The sequence below is a fragment of the Coptis chinensis genome, chromosome 6, assembly GCF_015680905.1.
Source record: "Coptis chinensis isolate HL-2020 chromosome 6, ASM1568090v1, whole genome shotgun sequence".
NCBI classification, from domain to species: domain Eukaryota; kingdom Viridiplantae; phylum Streptophyta; class Magnoliopsida; order Ranunculales; family Ranunculaceae; genus Coptis; species Coptis chinensis.
In genome coordinates this window covers 62,501,557-62,525,285 of record NC_141461.1, presented here as the reverse complement: position 1 = coordinate 62,525,285, position 23,729 = coordinate 62,501,557, and the positions used below count along the sequence as shown (strand labels likewise).

Here is a 23,729-nt window from a genome sequence, read left to right as displayed (position 1 = left end):
ACAAAAAATTAGGTTTGAATTCATTTTGTAGGTGAAGTTTTACGTACGTATTTATTTTAAGTTAACTTAAGTAGCTACTTTTTAGAGAATTACTGTATATATATATATCAATCGAAAAAAAACAAAAACAAATACAATGACTACATGCATTGGAGGTACGTACTTTTCCTAAATTTCATAATTTGATTTCATTATATGGGTTTGAATTGCTTTTTTGTTTATTTCATTTTCATTAACTCATAGTTTTTCTATAATTCCAATTGTTCATCGAGACGATGTAAACCAACTATCCATTTTAAAGTGTTACATAATGGTTTTGTCGTCATCCTCATATTTTAAAGTCTCGCATGTTATTGACTAAGATTGAAATCCTACTGTTTTAGAATATGTCTCATCCCATACTTTAACCAGTTAACTCTGTAGTAATATCCAATTCGTACTTATCATAATTTTCCGATCCATTTTTAAATTATTGTAAGCTATCAATTAAGAAATTAAAATACCCATAAAAAAAACCTCATTGAACCGTTGATCGATCATCTCTATAAGAAATTGTCAATAAACTTGTTATTTTTTCTTTTTTCTTTTGATTTTTTTGTAGATTTGTCTTTTAGTAAATTGCTTTTGGAAAAAATGGTAGAAACCTTAAATAATTTGCAACTTTTATTTTAGATAGTCTAAATTTTTGGCATATAGTGTAATACCCCGGCCCGTGAGAATATACTGTAGTGCCTAGCCCGTGAAGCGAGATTGAAACATGTACTTGGAAAGGTGCCTAGCTCGTGGGGCAAGGGTCGCCTCATGTATGAATATATTATAGCATCTATGAAGTTGTTTGAGATCTAAGACATAAATAATTCATCCGCCAAATCCCAACATAGAGATTTTTTCATGATTTATGAATTTGTGGGAACTATGTAGTGAAGCTTGTTCATGCAGCAGTAGTCATAGGACGAGTGGTCTCTTAAAAACTTGTTGTCAATGTCAAAACACCTCACACTGTGGTGACTATGTGGGAACAATTGACACGTAGGATTTTTGATTCTTTAAATAGCAACTTTGATAATAATAAAAAAAAATTGAAAATTTTGATTGAACAGAGTTCTTTATTTTAAATTTAGAAATATTGCTAAAAGCATTAATCAATTTGATATTATTGGAAAGTTATTTTTTAATTGCCTAATTAGACCATTATTTATTGATTTGCGAAATTAATAGAAAATTTTAACTATCATTATTTATTGATTTAATAAATTAATGAAAAGTTTTAATTACCAATTAAACCATTATTTATTGATTTGTTTAATTAATAGAAAATTTTAACCATCATTATTTATTGATTTAATAAATAAAAGTCTTAATTACTATTAATAGATTTGCTAAATTAATGGGAAGTCTAAATTACCATCAAACTCCAACACAGTAATCGAGGCATTATATGTAATCCCAACCACCACTCAGCCCACCGTAGGATGGAATCCCAGCCGCGGGTCATAAAACTTCCCTCCCTTGTTATGTTAACTAGGTATAACCCGTGCCGTACGACACAGTTTGTTATTCGGCGTTAATTATAGTGATTGCATTTGCTTAGTATGTATTAATTGAAAGCCAGAATTGACTGACTAAAACTTGGCACTCAATTTATTCAAGGAAATCACTTGAGTAATTAGTGAGAACATATACCGAAAAAATCAAATTTCATGTTTGATAGTACTTTCGCAGGCAAGAACGGAATAAGAAGCGACAAAGTGGATAAAAGGTTCGGATCTGGTAATTTGAATCACTAACATTTAACTCACTATTGATAGCAGGCTAATACAAAAACACACAGAAACACACCCACACACATTGAGCTGGTACAAAAGTAGCACAACATAATCTTTCAAAATTCAAAATGAACAAAAAAGAAGAACAATACACAGTATATGTCGCTGGTACGTAAGCCTCAATTTATTTTGGCAGATCCAATGATTATGTATTCATCATCAACTGCAAGAAGATATTACCAATAAAGAAATCAACACCACTTGTTATCATAAATGAAAGCATTAAAACTTAATAGTGTTGTACAAAGACTTGACAAAAGAACTCTCTTTACAAATGAGCTTCAAGTTAACTGATTTGGAGAGTTTTCATGATTAATTTCGATTATAAAAGTTAGCAAGAGTTAAAAATGAATTTCTGGGTAATCAATAAACCTTCACTTACCTATCATCATCTTTGCATGAACATATATCATGAAACGCCGAGCTGCTTGATCTCTGCTGTAATTTGTATCAGGTTTTGGTTGCTCTGTGGGTACATACTCACCACTCTTCTTCAAATCCCGATTCCCCAGACAGAAGAATGTCAAATATTCCTTAGGCTTTGCTTGTATTCCCTTAGCTTCAAGAACCTAAATAATGTCAGTGTACATCATCTCCATTGTCCTCTTCTGCCAGTCTAAGATTCCCTGAACAATTTTAACTCCCTGGTATCCCTTCTGGCCACATTAGGACCATAACATAGACAATAAACCTTTCTCCAGCTTCAATTATAAAATTGTGGTGTGAGCCAAGGTTGAATCTGACTACCAAATAACAACCTCATACACCCAAATTTGTCGCGAGTTGGATTGGTGGAGGAAGCCAATACAAAATTATAGGATACACGTAGTTAGACGAAAATTTTGTGGTCATCAGCAATTCTTTTGCAAAGACAATTCATAAAGCAAGAAACATTGTTACTGAGTTGTACTCTACAAAAGAAGTTAAAAGGGTCTAAAGGCGCAACTAATTCAAGAAAAGAAAGGTCACCCACAATCCGAAAAAGAGAGAAGAAAGCGGGAATATAATCACATATGCTATTTTTCATGATATAAATAACTTGTAGAAGCTTTTTAATGTCAAAGACCATCTAACTACCTATAAAACATGATGCAGTTTAGTTATGATGGGTCAAGTATGTTAATTCTTAAACATTTGAAACATTAGTTTATGAAAACAGTAAGTTCCTTCGCATTGCCTGGTAAAACTGGAAAACATCTATGAAAAACGAAGAACTAAAAGAAACAAAACACGTGTCACTTATATCAACTCCATTCATAATATATGTTTTGAGTGGTAATTAAACAGATAGATACCTTGAGCTCGACGTCAACATAATCTCATCCAAGCTGTGTTGCTAAACAAAGTGCATCCAGTCGTGAAATTCGTCACCTTCATAATGACCACCATACCACTTGGGCCTGGAAAAAACACATCAAATATTAGCTCCGGGCACATAGTAGACTAAACTATATATGACTGAAGAGGTCATTATATGTTAAGCATTGGAAAATACTATTATTGAGCTTCTTAATATAGTGGAGGTGGAAGCACTGCTTGAAAATTATAGAGTCCACCAAGTAGGTCCAGAGTATTAACCTTTAGTCCAATTATCATTTTGGCATCATGTACATTCTGCAAGTTTCGTCACTTATAGTACAAACACAAACAGGGCTTATATCACGAAATTTCTCATTTTCTTTTTAACAGTGTAATGTATTTAGGAGAGTCCAACACGAAGCCTAAAATATGATTTGTTCATCCAATGTTGGTAACAAAAACACACACACATTGAGCTGGTACAAAAGTAACACAACAAAATCTATCAAAACTCAAAAAGAACAAAAAAGATTAACAGTACACGAAAAAGATTCTATGAACACAATCTATGGTAAAAATTGTGTTCATAGAATTTCTTTTGTAAAGACACAATTAAGAGTTCCTCAAGTATAAATGAATGCAACATCTGGTTGGCAAGTGAATTAAGTCATCACCACCCAGCACACAAACATTATGCACGCAAAAAAAAATCAAAGGAAAATGCATTGATGTTTATAATTAAAACCTACACAAGAATAACAAAAGGCTAAATAGAAGACCTACATTGTTTTTTCTTAAGACTTAATCATTTAAAAGTCCATAAATTATAGCTAAAGAGGGTCAAAGCTCTTATATATATATATATATATATATATATATATATATATATATATATATATATAAACAATAGTTTATATATATATAAACAATAGTTTGGTGCACAAAGTTTGGGAAAATATGTTGCATCTAAAATGTATCAAACGAAATTAATAAGTGAACCTACAATGACAGGCCCTTAAATCACTCTAGAAGTTATAAGAGATAAGATGGCAACATGAAAGTCTGACCTTGTTATCGAATGTTGAACTTTCAGGTGGAGTTGTGCCTCTAGAGGTTGCTTGGGGATTATATGGTGGCACACTTGTCTTTGAAACCTATTTGGACCAGGAGGGTTTCTTTGTGCTAAATGAAGCAGCACTGTAAAGCGGTGGTGAAAGAAGCACCCTTTCTACAAATTTCCCATTTCGAGAACTGCTTTAAAAAATGCCTCTAGAGTAAGTGCATTGTTGTTATGTTTATGTGGAATATGCTTTAAAAAATCAGACGGTTAAAAGCGAAACCTTTAAAGGAAAGACATCTCTTGTTACCCCAATATATTAAAGTTCACTGTCGCTTTATACTAGGCAGGAAATTCCATCAAAGCTGCAAGAGCAAACTCCATCTCTTTTATGGATATAGGCATATTCTTTGACATAATTTCGGTAAAATTCACAAACTGAAAGAGAGAGATATAAGGTTGTGATCATAAAATATGTGACGTGCAGTATAATCAAACAGAGTAAGGGGTGTGATTGTCGCCCGCTAGTGATTACCTGGAAATTATCAAAAGCTCGAGCAGGAATATTGTCATCAAATTCCTTCATCATATCCCAAGGTCCATCCCCAACTCCCACTAAAATAATCGACAATGGGTATTCACTGCAAAAAAAGAAGCATCAAGGACATGAGTTCCCAAAAAATTAATAATAGTAATAATAATAACCAAGACAAACCATAAATCTACCTTGCTTTTACAATTGCTTCAATAGTCTTGTGTTCCTATGTGCTTAGCCGAAATTTGAGGAGACGAAAACGGAGCTAATGGCTGATTATTCCGTATGGTTTGGTTGTATTCCCTTAGCCTCAAGAGCCTGAATAGTGTTAGTGTACATCATCTCCATTGTCCTCTTATTGCGAGTCTAAGATTGCCTGAACATATCCACTCTCCGTATCCCTTCCGCCACATTGGTACCACAACATAGACAATAAACCTTTCTCCAGCTTCAATCTTTCCCATTTTTTGAGCTTTAAAACTGAGATGTGAGCCAAGGTTGAATCTGACTACCAAATAACATCCCCATACACCCGAATTTGCCGTGAGTGGGATTGGTGGAGGAAGCCAATACAAAATTATAATATAAACAAAGTTAGACGAAAAATTTGTGGTCATTAGCCATTCTTTTGCAAAGACGATTCGTAAAGCAAGAAACATTGTTACTGAGTTGTACTCTACAAAATAATTTAAAAGGGACTAAGGGCGCAACTAATTCAGGGAAAGAAAGGTCACCCACAATCAGAAAAAGAGAGAAGGAAGCGGTAATATAATCGCATATGCTACTTTTCATGATATAAATAGCTTGTAGAAGCTTTTTAATGTCAAAGGCCATCTAACTACCTATAAAACACGATGTAGTTTAGTTATGATGGGTCCAGTATGTTAATTCTTAAACATTTGAGACATTAGTCTATGAAAACAGGAAGTTCCTTCTCATTGCCTGGTAGAACTGGAAAACATTTATGAAAAACGAAGAACTAAAAGAAATAAAACACGTGTCACTTATATCAACTCCATTCACAATATGTGTTATCAGTGGCAATTAAACAGATAGATGCCATGAGCTCGATGTCAACATAATCTGATCCAAGCTGTATTGCTAAACAAAATGCATCCAGTCGTGAAGTTTCGTCACCTTCCTAATGACCACCATCCCACTTTGGCCTGGAAAAAACACATCAAATATTAGCTCCTGGTACATAGTAGACTAAACTGTATATGAATGAAGAGGTCATTATATGTTAAGCATTGGAAAAGACTGCTATTGAGCTTGTTGATATAGTGGAGGTGGAAGCACTTTTTGAAAATTATAGAGTCCACCAAGTAGGTCAACAGTATTAACCTTTAGTCCAATCATCATTTTGGACTCATCTACATTCTGCAAGTTTTGTCACTTACAGTACAAACACAAACAGGGATTATATCACGAAATTTCTCATTTTCTTTTTAACAGTGTAATGTATTTAGGATAGTTCAACACGAAGCATAAAATATGATTTGTTCACCCGATGTTGGTAACAAAAACACACACACACATTGAGCTGGTACAAAAGTAACACAACAAAATCTATCAAAACTCAAAAAGGACAAAAAAGAAGAACAGTACACAGTCGAGTCGCTGGTATGTAATCCTAGAGTTTTATCTTTTTTTTTAGCTGTAAATCTGTGATGTGAGCCAATGTTGAATCTGACGACAATATAACAGCCCCATACACTCGAATTTGCCTTGAGAGGGATAGCTGGAGGAAGCCAATACAAAATTACAATTTATAAGAAGTTAGACATAAAAATTGTGCTCATAGAATTTCTTTTGTAAAGACACAATTAAGAGTTGCTCAAGTATAAATGAATGCAACATCTGGTCGGCAAGTGAATTGAGTCATCACTACCCAAGATTACACAAACACACAAACATTATGCACAAAAAAATTAAAGGAAAAGAAACAATGTTCCTAAAAAAAAGAACAAATAACACATGAACAAAGGAAAACCAAAATCAGCAAGAGCGCGAGACATACATAAAAAATAAAGTTGTTAACATTCCTTGCATGGGGAGCTAATAGGCATGGCGTAAACGGAAACTCCACCATATAGAATTTAACTGGCCACCATATGAAAACCTTGACGCCATTACGCTCGTATCTGTGGTATTTGTGATTTGGGTGGGGGATATATATAAAAGAATGCTCTTGTCAAGCCAATTGGATAGCTTGTAGCCACGTCAAGATGATGATCAGCAAAATTATTGATCCAATACGAGAAAACAAAAATGAGTATGTCGTTTTTTTTTTGTATAAAAGAGTAGGTTGTGAATGGAACAATAGTTTATCACTACCGATCACATTCTATGGCATGGCTAAATATGATCAATTTGAATTTGATAATGGCCATCATGCTAAGTATATTAGGGCTCATGAAATGTAGTTTTCTAATTTGAAATTCAACAAAATCTAATAGCAATATATATATAAACAGCAAAATCTATAAAATATATTGACCCAATAAGTTCCAGCTGGTTAAGATTTTTTTTTAACTACAACAGTGAACAATAAGAACCAAGCATATCACAGACATGATGATTCAAGATATGTAGAGTTGAAATGTTGGTTTGTTAGATATTGAATGTAGTAGAAGTGGCCTAAATACTTTGCAGTAAGCTCACCATCTAACCTTAGGCAACAACAAACTTTTATAGATAAAGACTAATAGAAATCTGTTTGTTGCATGGAAATGCAGGTATAGATTTGCCTATTAAACACAATAACCACAAATGGACCAAAATGTCACATTCAAACGATTTTATGTCCAATAAGCATTTTTCGTTTTATCTCTTAAACTGAATCATGTAGTAATAGGCAACGTAAATAATCAAAGGAGGAAATCCTAAAAGCAAAGACACATACATATTATTAAGCATCTTAAAATGGGTTGACATATATAATTAGAGGATAACAAACACCAAATCGTAAGAATTTCAAGGCTTAGCAAACTACATAAGTTAATTCTCTAATCAGCATATGTTATGAATTTTAATCCAATAGACTTGAACAAAAGTCAAATTCAGATAGCAAAAAGTGTATTAATGCAATGAACTACATATTGGACACTAATGGTAGGAAACAAATTGCAATGATTCAAAACTTGTACTCTATTGGAGTTTAAAAAGGTGGTAAGGGGATGCAATGATACTATTGGCAGGGAAAAATTTGCAATGATTCTAAACTTTAACTATATTGGAGTTTAAAAAGGTGTCGAGGGATTTTTCTTACTTTAGCTACAAATTATTGAATCGTAGTGAGTACCTTCCAAGTAATAGTTGTGATACCCGCCAAGAGAGCCGAAAATATGCATTCAGCAGAGCTGGCTAGTTCAGCTAACCTTTCAACAACTAAAAATACGGAATACTAAAAAATTCAATTTATCGTGTAAAATATGCCGAGGCCATTGGACTCAAACATGTTGCATGCTGCAATTGGATTCGAAAGAAAAGATACAGTCATTGCAGTCTATCCCCTATGGCTGTGTTACCATATTAAAGGACTTAATATGAACACTACCGTACACTTCAATCACAATGAGTACTTTATAATGTCTCAAAGGCGAAGTAATTAAGGGAGGTAATCTCTTCTGCAAGAAAAGTTGTTTTAATCTACTTGTGTTTGTTTACTTTTGGGCGAGTTTATTCTAGCTAGCGTTATCAATAATATGATATTGTTGTTTAGGAAGGGTGCTCATGATACCAAATAAAGCTAACGAAAGCACGTTTCATAGTCCTCAAGCCGTATTAGTAATAGTACAGCACGGCTTAGGTGTTCTAGATGGAACCTGAACACAGGCATTACATTTGTGTTTTCAAAGATATCTCCATAGTCTTCTAACTTACTCACTTTATCATGAAAGTCAACATGACATAGCCTGTAAGTTAGCATCATTTTGCATTCCAACACACGAAGAAAAGAAAATAAGACCATGGTCAATAGGCTTAAACCATGACATCATAGGAATAGGCCGACTCCTTCTATACCATCCACGTAATTTGGCACTTTTGATAGCGATCATGACACAATAGTTATACTGCTTTTGCAATCCTTTTACCAAATTTGTCTAGGCAATCCTACTTTTAAATGAACTTTTTTGGGTTTTGAGAGAGACCCAAGTGGAGGTTCTACTAAGGTTCTACTTATTGAGCAGGGGTTGCTAAAAAAGTTCAATGACTATCGTAAAAGCTTTATTCTATCTTTATACATGTCAATCAAGTAATATCAGTGAATATTGAATAAATCTAGGATATGAGTTTGTGAAAAGTTGTCTCACCATTTGGAGTATCACCTCTATTCCTTTTGTAATCACCATCAAACATAACTGGGAAAATATAAGTTTTCTTTACCCATTAAACCTGAAATCCAAAATAGTATAGTATTAGCCAATGTTCGGCACTGAAAATCATAGACAAACTAACTAACCTAACCAATCAATTTAGAATCCAGTGGGCACAATTATAATCCAGATGTTTGGATCACTAAACACATATAAACAGAGTAAAAATAAATCACTTAAAATAGATGAGCAAGTAGTAGGCACAGGGGTTCTGAAAATGTTTGAACAGTCCTCTAATAAGCAAGCTAAAAATCCTTAACCCAAACAATAATATAATACTGGAGTAAATCGTAATTCATAATATGTTACCTTAGCTTTCTTCGGTATCTTGATGATTTTCTTCATATTTATTAAAAACTTGTAATTGAAAGCATAACAAATGGATAAATTGTACTATTTGTTCTCCAAAGGGGTTAAAAAATGTCAAGAACTGTGGTTGACATCGTCATCTTCAGATGGGTCATATTGACTATCATATTCCTCTTCACTTTCAGCATGCTCGTTCTTTTCAATTGTGAGACGCTCTTTCAGAACTTTATTTTCTTCAATCAGCTGCTGATAACTTGCCTGCATAGCTTGATGTTCTTCAAGTAGTTTGTCAAATGCGAATTCTATTCGTCGGTAGCGCACAGAGTACTTTTTTTTGTCTTTATAGTTGAAGTCTTCTATTTCGCAGCTGTGGGCTTCTTGTAAAAAAGCAATTGCTTTCTTTGCAGCATCCTATTCCGATGTTTTTTTGTCATGTGAACGTATTCCTAAGAATATCTTCTGCTTTTTTATTTTGGAGATTTCAACTTCTACCCATGCCTCATATAAATTTTCGTCTAGGGTGTATCCATAGGAACTGTTGCGCATGTTGAAATGCTTGAGCATGTGGTGGAGTAAGGTTTTGAAAGAAATGGTGTAAACTGACATACCCGATTCCATGACCTACATATTAGGCAAAATTGTTAGTTGTGCTATGGAATTGAAAAATACTACCAATGGGCAACCACGCAAGATAAACAATATGTATGTTCATAACCATAAGGAGAATGAATTAAAGTTGTTAGGTAATCATCTATAGGCGCATAGATAGGTTCAAGTAACGCAAGCATAATCGATTTCTTGTCAATGACACTAAAGCAGTATGCAGATGATAGGGATGTACCAAATCAAAGATTTGGTTTAAACCTTTGTGGGATTTAGAAACGAAATAGCAGGAAAATTGAATATGCCAAAAAAAAAACAATCAAAATGGATGGGGAAGGTATTTTAGCATAGAAATGAAGACAAAATTTTAGTATAGAAATTTTAGCATAATTTAAAGCTTGTGGATTCATGGTTGCTGCTCTGTGAATATATTTTTTAGTGTTGAATACAATCTAAAGACACACCACTGAGAGAGAAGGAGAGAGTAATAATTTTAAAACGCACTTCACCGGGCCAAAAAAGCTCGGTTGTTAGGTTGTTGTTTCTTTTTTAAAGGTATTTTATTCTTGCTGGGACCCAATTTGTGTTGGGGGACTCAAAAAAAATGATTATTACAAGTGTGCCATTGGTTTCAAAAAATCCAAAAAAAAAAACAATTATTACAAGTATGCCATTGATTCCCAAAAAATTGAATTCGAAACCCCAAACTTAAACGACCCGGCTAGGTCGTTTGGACTAAGTCCCAAACGACTTGGCCACACCGTTTGGGACTTAGTCCAAACGACCCGGCCAGGTCGTTTGGACTTAGTCCACACCGTCTGACTAAGTCTAAAACGGTGAGTCCAAAATGATGTGGCCATGTCGTTTGAGATTTGGACTTATAAAAAAATGGCCACACCGTTTGGACTAAGTCTCCAATGATATGGTCACACCGTTTGGACTTAGTTTAAAACGATGTGGCCATGTCGTTTGGGATTTGAACTTTGAAAAAAAAATTCAAAGTTCTGTTTTTTGGGCTCTTGATCTTTTGGACTAAGTCCCAAACGGTGTGGCCAAGTCGTTTTGGACTTAGTCCAAACGACCTGGCCGGGTCGTTTGGACTAAGTCCCAAACGGTGTGGCCAAGTCGTTTTGGACTTAGTCCAAACGACTGGCGGGGTCGTTTGGACTAAGTCCCAAACGGTGTGGCCAAGTCGTTTGGGACTTAGTCCAAATGACCTAGCCGGGTCGTTTAAGTTTGGAGTTTCGAATTCAATTTTTTGGGAATCAATGGCATACTTGTAATAATTGTTTTTTTTTGGATTTTTTGAAACCAATGGCATACTTGTAATAATTGTTTTTTTTTGTGGGAGTCCGCCCAACACAAATTGGGGTCCGGCAGTAATAGGACCCAATAATTAAATTGGAAACAGGTACATGAATTCCCAAAATATATACAATAAACCAATTTAGTTTTTCTATTACAGAAGCATAAGTTTTATTTTACAGCAACAATAATAAGGGAAGGGAAATAAAGGAAAAAGTCAAAGTTTAGTAAGGAGAGAGAAGAGTGAATAAACCATGACTCACCTCTTAAAAGAACTTGAGGTTGTCTTGAAGTTTAGGAGGTAGTAACCAAAATGGTGCCAAACACTCAGTTATCTGGTGGATGTCTACACCAAGTAGCTTTGTTCAAAGTGTTGAGGAGAAAGGTTGCAAACTCGCGGGTTTTATACTGATAGAGTTGAGAGAACAAATCGGGAACGTTACTTAATCCATAACTTTGTAACCGACTACTTTTATGGTTATGAATTTATTGGGCAGAATATTTGGACAAAGAGGAAGGCCTGATAAATGGAGTTATTATTAGTATTTTTTAAATAATGGAATTAATTTAGTGTACTATTATGTTGATTGCGATTGTTATTAAGTAACGGTTCGGAAAGGGTGTTTAAGGGAGAGGGAGAAAGGGCAACGCGTTAAGCCCACGTCGAAGCCCATTAGGAGAATTTTTGTTTTGTTTTTTTTTTTTGATAATGGTCAATACATAAAAATGGCAATCAACATACATTAACACATGTAACAATGAATAAATATATTTCGTTTAAACCTTTATTAAGCTCTTTGTAAGCTGTTAAATTTCAAAGGTCAGTTAATCAATACTCTCCATGCATTGTGAACTGTTAGGAAAACCACACAAACATTCTGGTTCTGTCGAGACATTATTTCCATTGTTATTTCTAATTTTGATAGTGAGCTTTAGATGTGCTTTGTTATTGTAGTCGTACATTGTTAAGGCTGCATGGCCACCCGAGGAGCCCCTGGGAGGTGTTGCTTCGCGCGTAGCAAGAACTTTTTTGCTGGAGTCACCAGGTACTTTGCAAAGATTATCCATTCTAAAAACACAGCGTTATATGTCAATTAGAGGAAAGAATGCATTATTTAACTAAGTATATTCGTTGTAAATAAATAACAAACCTTTGAGTGGAAGGAGTTGATTGTGAATAACATTGTACAAACGATTACTTAGTCTTTATAAAGGAGGTGCTTGGTAATGTGATCGTTTAATGCTAAAAATACCAAGCTTATGTATATGTATAGTTTCTATATATTCATAATAAAATTATTTGCTGACCCCATTTGTATCAATTACCAAGTTTATCAATGTAAAGAAAATTAATGTATATAGTAAGTTACCTAGATTTGAAATATTTGTTGGGTAAGTATTTTTTCTTTAGATTATTTCTTTATGGGAGTGAATTTTGTATGTCCATATTTTCCATTGGTAATTCTACCATCCATGGGGAAAAGAAATAAAATGTATATGGTAAGTTATTATGCTCAAATATAGAATGGACTACTTGTACATGAAGCAGATCCTAATATCTCTATTAGTGGATTCTGTTACCTTACTTTAATTATATGACCAAATGAAGACATGCTATTTGGATTTTGTTACCTTATTTTTTATTATATGACCAGGCTGACCAAATCAGATTACTTCTTGAGAGGGGTAAAAAATTATGAGTGGAAACGGTATTTTTTAAACCACGCATCAGGCGCATAACATAGAAGAAGCAAAACAGTGAACTGCATAGACTTCCTTTCAAAGTGACTCACATTAATATGATGCAACCTAATTGAATGTCATGTTTTGCTGCTTGCCATGCACATTGTATTTAGCAAATCTTAGGTTGAACTGGTATGGTAGCATAGGAGTAGAATTGGTTGCTTCTGCTGCCACCTATATTGAGCCTATCGATACTGGCCTGCACCACTTGAGAATTAGGCTCCTTGTTAGAAAGCAATGGAAAAAAGAAATGTACAAATGAGAAAAAGGGGGGAAAAAACAACAAAAGTACGACATATTCTGGGTGTGGAAGTTAAAGAAATCATTCAACATGAGGAAGTCGTGTTCTTCAGATTTTTTATAAATCATGACCTAACACTCTCTCGTAAAAGGCAAAATAAAAACAATTCTCCAATCGTGCCATATTTTATTTGCATTTAACATTTCCTCCCTAATAGAACTAACACCCTAATCCAAGTGCTTAGCGAATAAGACGAAAAACAGAAGGACGGCAAATAAATGCATGCCGCTTAATACCCATAATACTAAGATCATGTTCAAAAGTTGATCTGACTCACCCGTCCATGAGTGATTAATGTGCCACAATACAGTCATCGATTATAAACATTTGTTTTAATAAAGTAGTAGTGCCATTATTAAGTTGCTAATAATGCCTAAGTGCTCTTATAAACCCACGTAATACATCACAACGACTAAGAATCCAAGATGTACAGTACAATCAAGAGGAGGGTATAGTTATGTATATCTAATAATAGGCAATGTAAGAAAGGCATAGACATAAGCCGGCTTACCTTTAATGATGCTACAAAAGCACTTCAGGGTATACAATGTTGGTGGTGCAATTGGATGAATCGGGTGGTAGTAAGACATTAATTCTTTTTGAAGACGTGCACCTAGATAGTGCGACATAGAGCTGGCCATGACTGAATGCTGGGGTCTCTAAGTTAATGCCGACATACTTGACTGACTGTCCTTGAGACTTGTTGATTGTCATTGCAAAGGCCAGTCTAACGGGAAATTGTCGTCTCGACATTTGAAACAGCATTTCAGTTGTTGATGGCGTTGGGGATATCCTTGGAATAAATACAGTATTTCCAGCCTTGTGTCCAGTTATTATCATTACAATCAGATGGGTTCCATTGCAAAGCCCATCTCTTGGGGCAATATTCCTAAGCAACATTATAGGGCATCCTGTTTTCAATTAGAGATTAAATGGTGGCAAGCTTGAGGGATCTAGGGGATTTAAAAACTCGCTAGGGTATGTGGATCCGTTGTTTTGAGGGCTTGTACTCATTGACAACTTTCTCTGCAGCTAAGTAAGAAATCTCTTACCTGGGGAACAAATTCAGGGCAGCTCGGTTAACGACGCTGACATCGTCATTTCGAGCAGCTAGGATGGTTCTTTCAGTCAAGTAAATTGGTGTTGCCGTCCCACTCACATTCAAATCTGGATAAACTGACGAAATAAGATCCCCTATGTCAGCACAATTTCGTGTCCCTCTTGGCAACTCAACAGTATCTAAAGGATTCGTGCCAACCTAAAAAATTCAGAGAAATTTGAGTCAGTAACATGCTTTTTTAATCTTTAATTTTTATGATGTTTTTGATTTGTAAAGTACCTTGATCAAGTAATCTACGAAGTTGGCATTATTAGGCTCTGACATCTCCAATCTCATGTTATGTTCCAAGTGCAAGACTTGTACGTGTGTCCATAGCTGGGATCTTCTTACTGATGCTCCGACGAATTGCTCTCTGCTGCCTTTTGGTACAATAGGCAACGTTTGCCTGAAATCTCCGCCTAGAACCATAGTAATTCCTCCGAAAGGCCTTGAATTTTCTCAAATATCCCTTAGTGTTCTTTCAATGGCTTCGATGCAGTGTCTGTGCTGCATGGGGACTTCATCCCAAATAATTAAGCTAACTTCCTTGAAAAGTTCAGCATGTATGGAGTTTTTTGAAAACCCACAGAAGGTGTTGTCCATAATATCCAATGGGAGGCAAAAAGTAGAGTGTGCGGTCCTGCCACCAGACAGCAGCAGCGATGCTATTCCCGACGATGCAACATTGATGACAATATGGCCTTGGCTATGGCAAGTAGCAGCAATTGTGTTATAAACGAACATTTTTCCTGTCCCTCGCTGCACAATTTAGGAAGAAAGTCTTTCCCATATTGTTTTGCACTGAATCTGTTATCTCGGTGTGGGCATGAAGTTGTTCAGCATTCAGGCGTTCCACATTTGCATTTGCCTCTTGTTCAAGACCTTCGTACTGCAATTCCCTTTGCTCCCAAATAAGTCTGTTCCCACCTAGCTGGTCCCAATCTTTTTTTGGTTTTGGCATGTCTGGGAAATTAGATAAAGTCTTACCTGCTTCGAAAAGCAACTTGTTAATTAGGAACAAACCATAATCAGCTATTTCCTCTGTAGTCGGACTCTGGTTGTTAAACTTGGTACGTATCATGTGAGCCAGATCGTCACAAATATGCGTAGAAAATTCATTCCACAGTGTTGCAGGGCTGGTTGGGGAACATTCCAAAAGGATTGCGTTGAACAATCTGCACAATTGGTAGCCGGTCTTCAACACCGACGCCTCTTATAGACATTCTCTCCACTCGTCGTCGGATTCGAGAAGGCCACGTGCAACGCATGCTGTTTGAACGTGTCATGCTCAAAGTCGTCAACCGTATGAAGATCTTCAAATGATGTTGGTCCTCTAGAAGCAAGCTATGGTAGAAGCGCTCTCCGGCATTTGGATTTGCAAAGTACATTCTCCCAATAACATAACCGTGGTCCCTTAGTTTCCAAATCTTTTTATCTCGTTTCCAGACATAATACTGTGGGAACTCCTGGTAAGTATATCTACGGGCACCCAGATCTTCGGCACAACATTTGAAGAAAGCCGTTAGAGTTGATCTCTGATTTCTTGCTCTTGCGAGAACTGTAGCCCTTGACTGCTTTGCATTGTAAACAACTCGATGCATCCCTTCCAAATGAATTGCCAACCTTTCAACGTGTGGTAACTCTTTGTGCAGAGGGAACTCGAGAAGACGTCATGCAGCTTCGGGTGGCCCGACATACCGTGCATTAATGTACTGTTTGATCTCATCATTTGTACCAACAATAACCATAGTTGCCCTATCATGCCCTTTGTAAATGTATTTGTGAATGTATTTAACTGCACGAACCGATGCACAAACTTCAACATTTATATGGCAGTTGAACATCTCTGATAAGTGGGGGTTGTAGGGGACGACATCTCGGTTATCAACTTTGCAGTCGCGCACCTCATACTCGTTCCCAGTATTGCGTCATTGGTAAACTGGATATCCAACTTGATCCATTGTAGTTTCATTTGTAAAAGCACGCGGGTAATGTTTTGTACACCGACCATTCTCCATGCAGGGGGCCTTTGGGTTTTTAGGTCCACATGGCCCGTGTACCATACACCTCTTCACTGTCTCGAAAAGATTAGGTTCCGAGATAGGGTTTGGGAACTCCGCGGAAACAATCTTATTGACTTGATTGGTGTTACGGATCTTATTGGGTTGCTTGAGGAAGATGAATGCGTGCATGTGTGGCAGTCCTTGTTTTTGGAACTCGATAGTGTAGACGGATGCAGCTTGTTCGCCAAACACGCCATTATTTTTTATCTCTTTCATTATTGCTTTCCTTTTCATTTTGAATACACGGGCAACCACCTCAGGTCTGTCAAACGCAGTTTGGTGTGGCTTGAGAGCTTTTATGATTTCTGGCCAATTCGGATTTGCTGTTGCTATTAGGAATATATCTAGGTGTTTGTTGTATCGCGTAATGGCCATTGAGTCTTGGTAGATCTCATACATATGTCTCGGGCTACCTGTGTGAGATGATGGGAGAATGTAACGCTGGCCAACTTGATCAAGAGGCAGGCCGTCTGCTACAATGTCCGTCAAACCGTTGTACACTTCCGCACAAATGTTGTCTTGATTCAGGTGAATATAGTGCAGGTGATTCTGTTCAGTTGCAGCCCAAGCATCAACTATCCATTGTTGGTAGAGGGAGCCTCCCTTGAGTATGGAAGAGTATTCAGTTGGATGGTCAAATAAACGGTATGAATAATACTATGCTTGCGTTAGTCTGGCATCACTTGGGCAATTGATCTTGACATCCCATTGTCGCAAATCCGGTGCCCAACCAAGGTCTCCTCTAGGGAAAAGAAGTACATAATGAAGAGGTGTATAAGCAGGATGGCATTCATTTATCCTCTCTAGTCCACCTTCTTTGTAGTGAATAACGATGTCTTGTAACATATCATACTTTGTCTCATCACCGGGTAATACCACAACGATTTTAGAAGTGGTCGGGAGATTATATCGGCGGCGATCCGTTCCTGGAGTGTATTGTATGAAGGCTAGTATATTGTTGTCCGCCGATGCACTTGAACTTAAGACCTCATTTGCATTTTTGAAAAACTTTGACCATGCGTTTGCCTGTACCAAAACACCTTGTACAATACTTAGCACCTCCCTGAGTAAATGCTTATTGCGTTGTTATCGATAATCCAAAGCCGCACCAGCATCACAAATGTATAACTGGGTGTATTTTGGGTCGACATGTTCATCAGGTAAAAGTGATCCAATCTTATGGCAGAGCTCTCCATGTATAGTGAACGACTTTGGTCCACGTCCTTTCAAGATTCGGTCATTTGCTTTAACGCCAAGGCTGGTGAATGCATTGCAAGCATTATATCCCCGAATGTTCTTTCGAAAATCACGAGTGCAAGCCAATCGTTACTTTCGAAGAGTGATTCAAGTGGAGGGGGCAGTGGATCAAGTCATGGCAATTTTATTTTTCCTTGGAGACAGCATGATCCGAATAAAGGTTTTTTTTTAGTTGAACTGGAGAGTTGCTTTGCACTCCAATGTAAAGCAAAGCAAGACTGACATTGAACATCTAGTTCCCCAAGGTAATGACGCTCGACCGGGATAAAAGGCATTGTTTCGGTTGGATTTTCAAGTTCATCAATGTCATAGTATTCTTCGTCAGAATATTCGGATGCTTCTTCAGAAATTTCCTCGGGCCTAATAGCGACCTGAGCGGGAACATCCGGCTCAGTACTATTTGGAGGCAAATTGTTTGTGGGGCTAATTTCATTAGGGAAAAAACAATTAGTATTCAATTAGTTTAGTAATTTATAATTGTTCATTATGGAAATATTTAAGTTTGGACATAGTACTTACATGTTGCTCCTCAAGGAAGATGACCCAAGATGAAAACCGGGGCTGAAGTTACGTGTTGGTAGTGGAAAGTGCTCATGCTGAGTTGCGCCAGAAGAACATCCAAAGATATGACGGTCCAAAGATGTTCTCGAGTTGATGTAACGGCCAAGTGAAAGATTGTCAGCAATTACAATATGCTTTCCTTTATCTGTTCATTGGGTGGTTATAGTGAAACTTGTTGCATCCATAGAATGTAGTGTTGTTTCCACTGTGAGGTCGTTAGTTAGGGAAGGAGGATATATGCGATCCCTTTGGGTGGCTAAAACTCTTAGGGCTTCCTCCCGCTGTCGACGTGCACGTTAAGCGATTGAACGCCGAGAGGGTCTTAACTGAAGGAGCGAATGTATGTTCCGTGTGGACATAGAGTGCGCTGCTTGACTGACAGTTGACTGGCTATTTGATTCACTGCAGACTGTAGCCTCATGAGATAACCGGTGTTGTGTTGATGAGTCTCCCATAGTTACATCAGAATCCATTGTGTGGGATAGTTCACGTTGTTGGTGTAGTGAAGCAGTGCCAAAAATAGCTATCCGTAGGGCCTTAGACAGATTCATTCAAGTTAAAAGTATGAGTATAGATTAGAAAACCAATAACGTGGGAATAAGTAAGAAAGCTAGTACATGAAAAAATTGTTTTAAAGGACATCTAACCTCAAGTTGGGCTGCTCGTTGGTTCTGAATGAACTCTTGTACAGTTTCATTGTGTATGTATGATGATGCTTGGGTGTCCATGGTTTCTATAAAACAGTCTGATAAGATTGGGGTATTAGGTAAATAAGTACACAAAATACTAATGTTAGCGTATATACAATTTGATGATAAGCTCCACGAAAAGCCAAATTATGAGACAACATCTCAAACTAATAGTTTAAAGTATAGTAATAATGGGAACCAACATTGGATTACCGAATGCTTAAAAAGACTATAATCCCTTCTGACAATAGCAATGAACTAACCTTGATTTTATTGAGCTTGCATTAAGGTATGATTCCGCTGGAACGTAATAGAGAAGGACGTAATGATTAGCATCCAACACCTGATGCAATGAAAGTAAGGGTTCAATTAAGTTTTGGAAATGGAGGTAAAATGGGAAATTAAAAAGTGATTAAGTAGTTGAAGGGGTCGTACCTGGTGAAAACATGGGCGAATTTGGATAGCAGCTGTGTAATTATACTATGGCAAAAAGCAAAGAAGTTCAGTTTCAAGAGCACACTTAATTGTAATAAGTATAATGTCAGTTACAGCATCATGTCACGCCTTATGTGATTTATAGGTTAGAGATTATAACAGTCAGGTAAGTTTCACTCAACGCTTTTATACATGTCACGCTTTATGAGATGTTATGAGATGCATGCAGTTTCCTTGTAATTCCACTCAATGAGGTTCTATCACCCCATCCTCCTTTATTCTTCACCTTCATCTGATAGAATTTTGTATGTTGATGAAGTAGAATTAAACAAAAAGGTGAATACCAACTTTAGATAATGTCGTTTAGATTTAACAAAGAAAAAACACTTCCACACTTGGATATTCTGGTATGTTCTTCCCTTTAACTTGAGCAGTTTAGCCCATTTCAATGGCTTGTCCATACGTAACGTACTTACGAACTGTATTTATGGAGAAAGAAAAAGGAAAAGGGGGGGGGGGGCTGGATGTAAGAATATGAAAATTTGTGCCTCTGAGAAAGATTGTACATTAGGGAAATCAATAACGACAAAATATGTTATCATTAAAATCAGTTCCTAGCGTGATGATATTCCTATGACTTGGAGTTCTTTGGAGTTCCTATGACCAACCTCATCCCGCTATGACTTTCTTTAATGGAGTCCATAAATGACATATATATATCAGTCTAGTTAATTATTTATCCAAGTTATTTATCAGTTTGGTTTGATTATGTCTTACTCTGTGTCTTTAATGTTTCAATATTAACATATACTTCACACCTTCTATGCCACTCCCAACTTGAGTTACCTGCTAGCATTCCTTTTATCTATATGGTGAAACAGCTAAGTAACAAAGATAATCATGGTCCTTAGGAGTACTTTACCTCTTCTCATATGTATTGCTAGTTATGTAATATGGGATGATACGTTGATACTTTTCATATCATGGTCTTCACTGTGGTTTGAAATGAAATTGATCTGTACTTACCTAACTGTATAGATCTTGATATCTTATGATTCAGATATTAGGACTCACTATTAACTTATTTGTTAGAGTGCATTTTGTGTCCTGAAAGACTTTTTCTATTTCTGTTTAGTTGCTTTTCATAAGTAGAACATATTATTTGCTTTCAATACTCCATAGATACCCCTTTGATTTCCTTAATCTTTTTGATGCCGATATGCGATATAATTTTCAATTAGCTCCTCCACTATGATTTGGTGTAACTGTGATATGGTGTATCATTGTGAGTTCCTCCCAGAACTCCAAAGCCTAAATTGCAACATCTATTCTACTGCCTTACTCCCTTTTTTTTTTAAGAAATATTAATGTTGGCGCAGATACAATGTGATGATAAGCTTCATGAAAAGCAAAATTATGAGAAAACATCTCAAACTAACCGTTTAAAGTACAATATTAGTTGGAAATAGAATTGGATTACCGAATGCTTAAAAAGACTATAATCCCTTCTAACGATAGAAATGAACTAACCTTGATTTTATTGAGCTTGCATTAAGGTATGATTCCGCAAGAACGTAATAGAGAAGGAGGTAATTATAAGCATCCAACACCTGATGCAATGAAAGGAAGGGTTCAAGTTAGCTTTTGAAATGGAGGTAAAATGGAAAACTAAAAAGTGATTAAGTAGTTGAAGGGGTCATACCTGGTGAAAGCATGGGCGAATCTGGATAGTAAATGTGTAGTTATACTATGGCAAAAATCAAAGAAGTTCAGTTTCAAGAGAACACTTAATTGTAATAAGTATAATGTCCGTTACAGCATCATGTCATGCCTTGTGTGGTTTATAGGTTAGAGATTATAATGGAAAGGTAATATGTCACGCCTTAACTTATGCTCTGCATTCATACAATTAAAAACAGTTCCCAGCTTGATGATATTCATATGACTTGGAGTTCTTTGGAGTTCCTATGACCTACCCCATCATAGGAACTGATGATTTGCAAGTAGTTTTGAATTCAATCGACTGGCCTCAGCTTAGAGAAGCATTCAGGGGGTAACGACTACTTGACTCCACCTCTTATTGGCAAATTCCCTTAAAGTCAGGGATCAGTTGTAGCTAGAACCCTACTATGGTCCTTATGAGCATCTCACTTTATATTGGACTTTAGAAATACATAAGAAAAAAAAATGCAAATGTTGTAATGCATTATTTCTAGCATGGAGCTTTTAGTCAAGTTCTGTTTTCTTTTGAAATTGATACTCCTACAAGACTGTTGCTTTTGAGATTGAACTCTCATAATTCTCTTTGCATTGAATGAACCATATATTGCAAGGTTTTCTTGATTACTATAATTTTATTTGTGCTTTCAATCTGATTTTTTCTTTGGCTCCTTACATGACAGTGATTCCTGGCTTCGCCGTTGTGAACCATGCTTTAAACTTATTGTAATGAGCAGTGGACTGCATTGAGGATTGTTCCACCCTTAAGGATGGGACGCAACTAGCAGGACAAAAAAAAAAATAGAGTATTCCCTAGGAATCAATTAAATGGCAAGGAAAAAGAAAAGCAAACAAACAGTTATGGTTTCACTATCACACAAACATGGCTGAGAGAGGGAGCTGATGTCCCTAAAGAAGAGATTCTCATTTTCATTACGAAATGATCAAAAAGTCATTGAGGAGAGACCCGGATGGAAGGGGGGGTTGTTTGATATATGGGATGATATTTGTATGTCATATCTATCGCTTTTTTGTAGTTTATGTGTTGTTGGTTGGAATATGGAAAGACTTGGTTTTGGGAATATGTACGTTCACATTGCGACTTTTCTTCTGTTTTGTTTGGCTCCTTTCTGGATCTTCAACTTGGCTGCTGTCAATATCGACAATGAGGTTGTCAGGGAGGCTCTCGGATTGATAGGAGTAGTGCTATGCGTCTTTGGTTTACTCTATGGGGGCTTCTGGAGGATCTAGATGAGAAAGAGATACAATTTACCTCCGAATAACCTTTGCTGTGGTAGCCTGGCCGTGACTGATTGTGCACAGTGGCTTTTTTGTTGTTGGTGTTCGCTTGCTCAGGTTCTATCCCATCGAAGCCAGGCATGATAAACTCTCCCAGTCCTAGCCGGTTTTCAAAAGGCTATGACAGTCCTGACAGGCAATTACCCATAGTGATGGAAGAGTCTTCTGTGAGAGGTAACAACAACATTTTAACACCGCCTGCTCCATCTTTGATACAAAGAGAAGATGTGTAGATGGTAACCATACATGCTTGTAAGTTCTTGCATGACTCCTTATAATGTAGTTTTGTGCTATCATACACTATCTTCTTGTCTGTAGTATTCTGTAAGAGTAATTTTCCTTCATGCGATGATATAAACTTGATTTTTCATAGACCATAAGTATACTCAGTTGTAGAGAAAATTGGAGGAATGAACAACGATCTGAGAACTCGATGTCTTATAAGGCTTCTATACTTACTGTGAGCATTAAAACTCAGGGGGCTTTCCAGAGAAGTTTAAGGTTTAAGCAGCTATTAAAGCAAAGGAGGCTTTCTAGAGAAGATATCAATTGAACTTTTAAGGGGGTATTTAAAGCTGAGGAGTTTGGGCTGAATGTGGCTGAGATGGTAGTGACTCACACAATGGAAGAGATAGAGGAAATTGGTCTAATCCAAAGATTGAGGGGAAGAGCCAACTGCTTTGTGGTAACTTACGTTTGGTGGGGGTATATAGTTGTACATGTATTTCTGTTCAGTTTCTAATTTACTGGACAACGATCTGAGAACTCGATGTCTTATAAGGCTTCTATACTTTCTGTGAGCATTAAAACTCAAGGGGCTTTCCAGAGAAGTTTAAGGTTTAAGCAGCTATTAAAGCAAAGGAGGCTTTCCAGAGAAGATATCAATTGAACTTTTAAGGAGGTATTTAAAGCTGAGGAGTTTGGGCTGGATGTGGCTGAGATGGTAGTGACTCACACAATGCAAGAGATATAGGAAATTGGTCTGATCCAAAGATTGAGGGGAAGAACCAACTGCTTTGTGGTAACTTACGTTTGGTGGGGGTATATAGTTGTACATGTATTTCTGTTCAGTTTCTAATTTACTGGTCCTTCTCTTTACTTATCTATATAAGTTGGCTAAGGTAAATGCTAGGTACAAACAAAAGGAAAGTTACATTACTTGGATGAGATACACAATTTCTTTACCTCTGTTTAAAGCCCTTCACATCCTAGATATCCATGTTTATATAAATCTTGGTGCCACTAAGAGT

The 23,729-nt window shown here is 36.5% G+C and overlaps 1 protein-coding gene and 1 long non-coding RNA gene across 2 annotated transcripts; both read right to left on the bottom strand.

Annotated features, from left to right (window-relative positions):
* Positions 1–4,581: 4,581 nt before the first annotated feature.
* Positions 4,582–4,926, bottom strand: LOC147493861 (uncharacterized). The gene is made up of 3 exons (XR_015198142.1): positions 4,909–4,926; positions 4,718–4,823; positions 4,582–4,620 (listed from the first exon to the last, which is right to left on the bottom strand). It is a non-coding gene; the product is annotated as an uncharacterized LOC147493861 (long non-coding RNA).
* Positions 4,927–16,126: 11,200 nt separating this feature from the next.
* On the bottom strand, positions 16,127–19,065 carry LOC147493860 (uncharacterized). The gene is made up of 4 exons (XM_086567964.1): positions 18,985–19,065; positions 18,718–18,873; positions 16,465–17,122; positions 16,127–16,251 (listed from the first exon to the last, which is right to left on the bottom strand). The coding sequence occupies exons 1-4, from the start codon at positions 19,063–19,065 to the stop codon at positions 16,127–16,129; spliced, it is 1,020 nt and encodes a 339-aa protein (XP_086424090.1).
* Between the last annotated feature and the right edge of the window lie 4,664 nt (positions 19,066–23,729).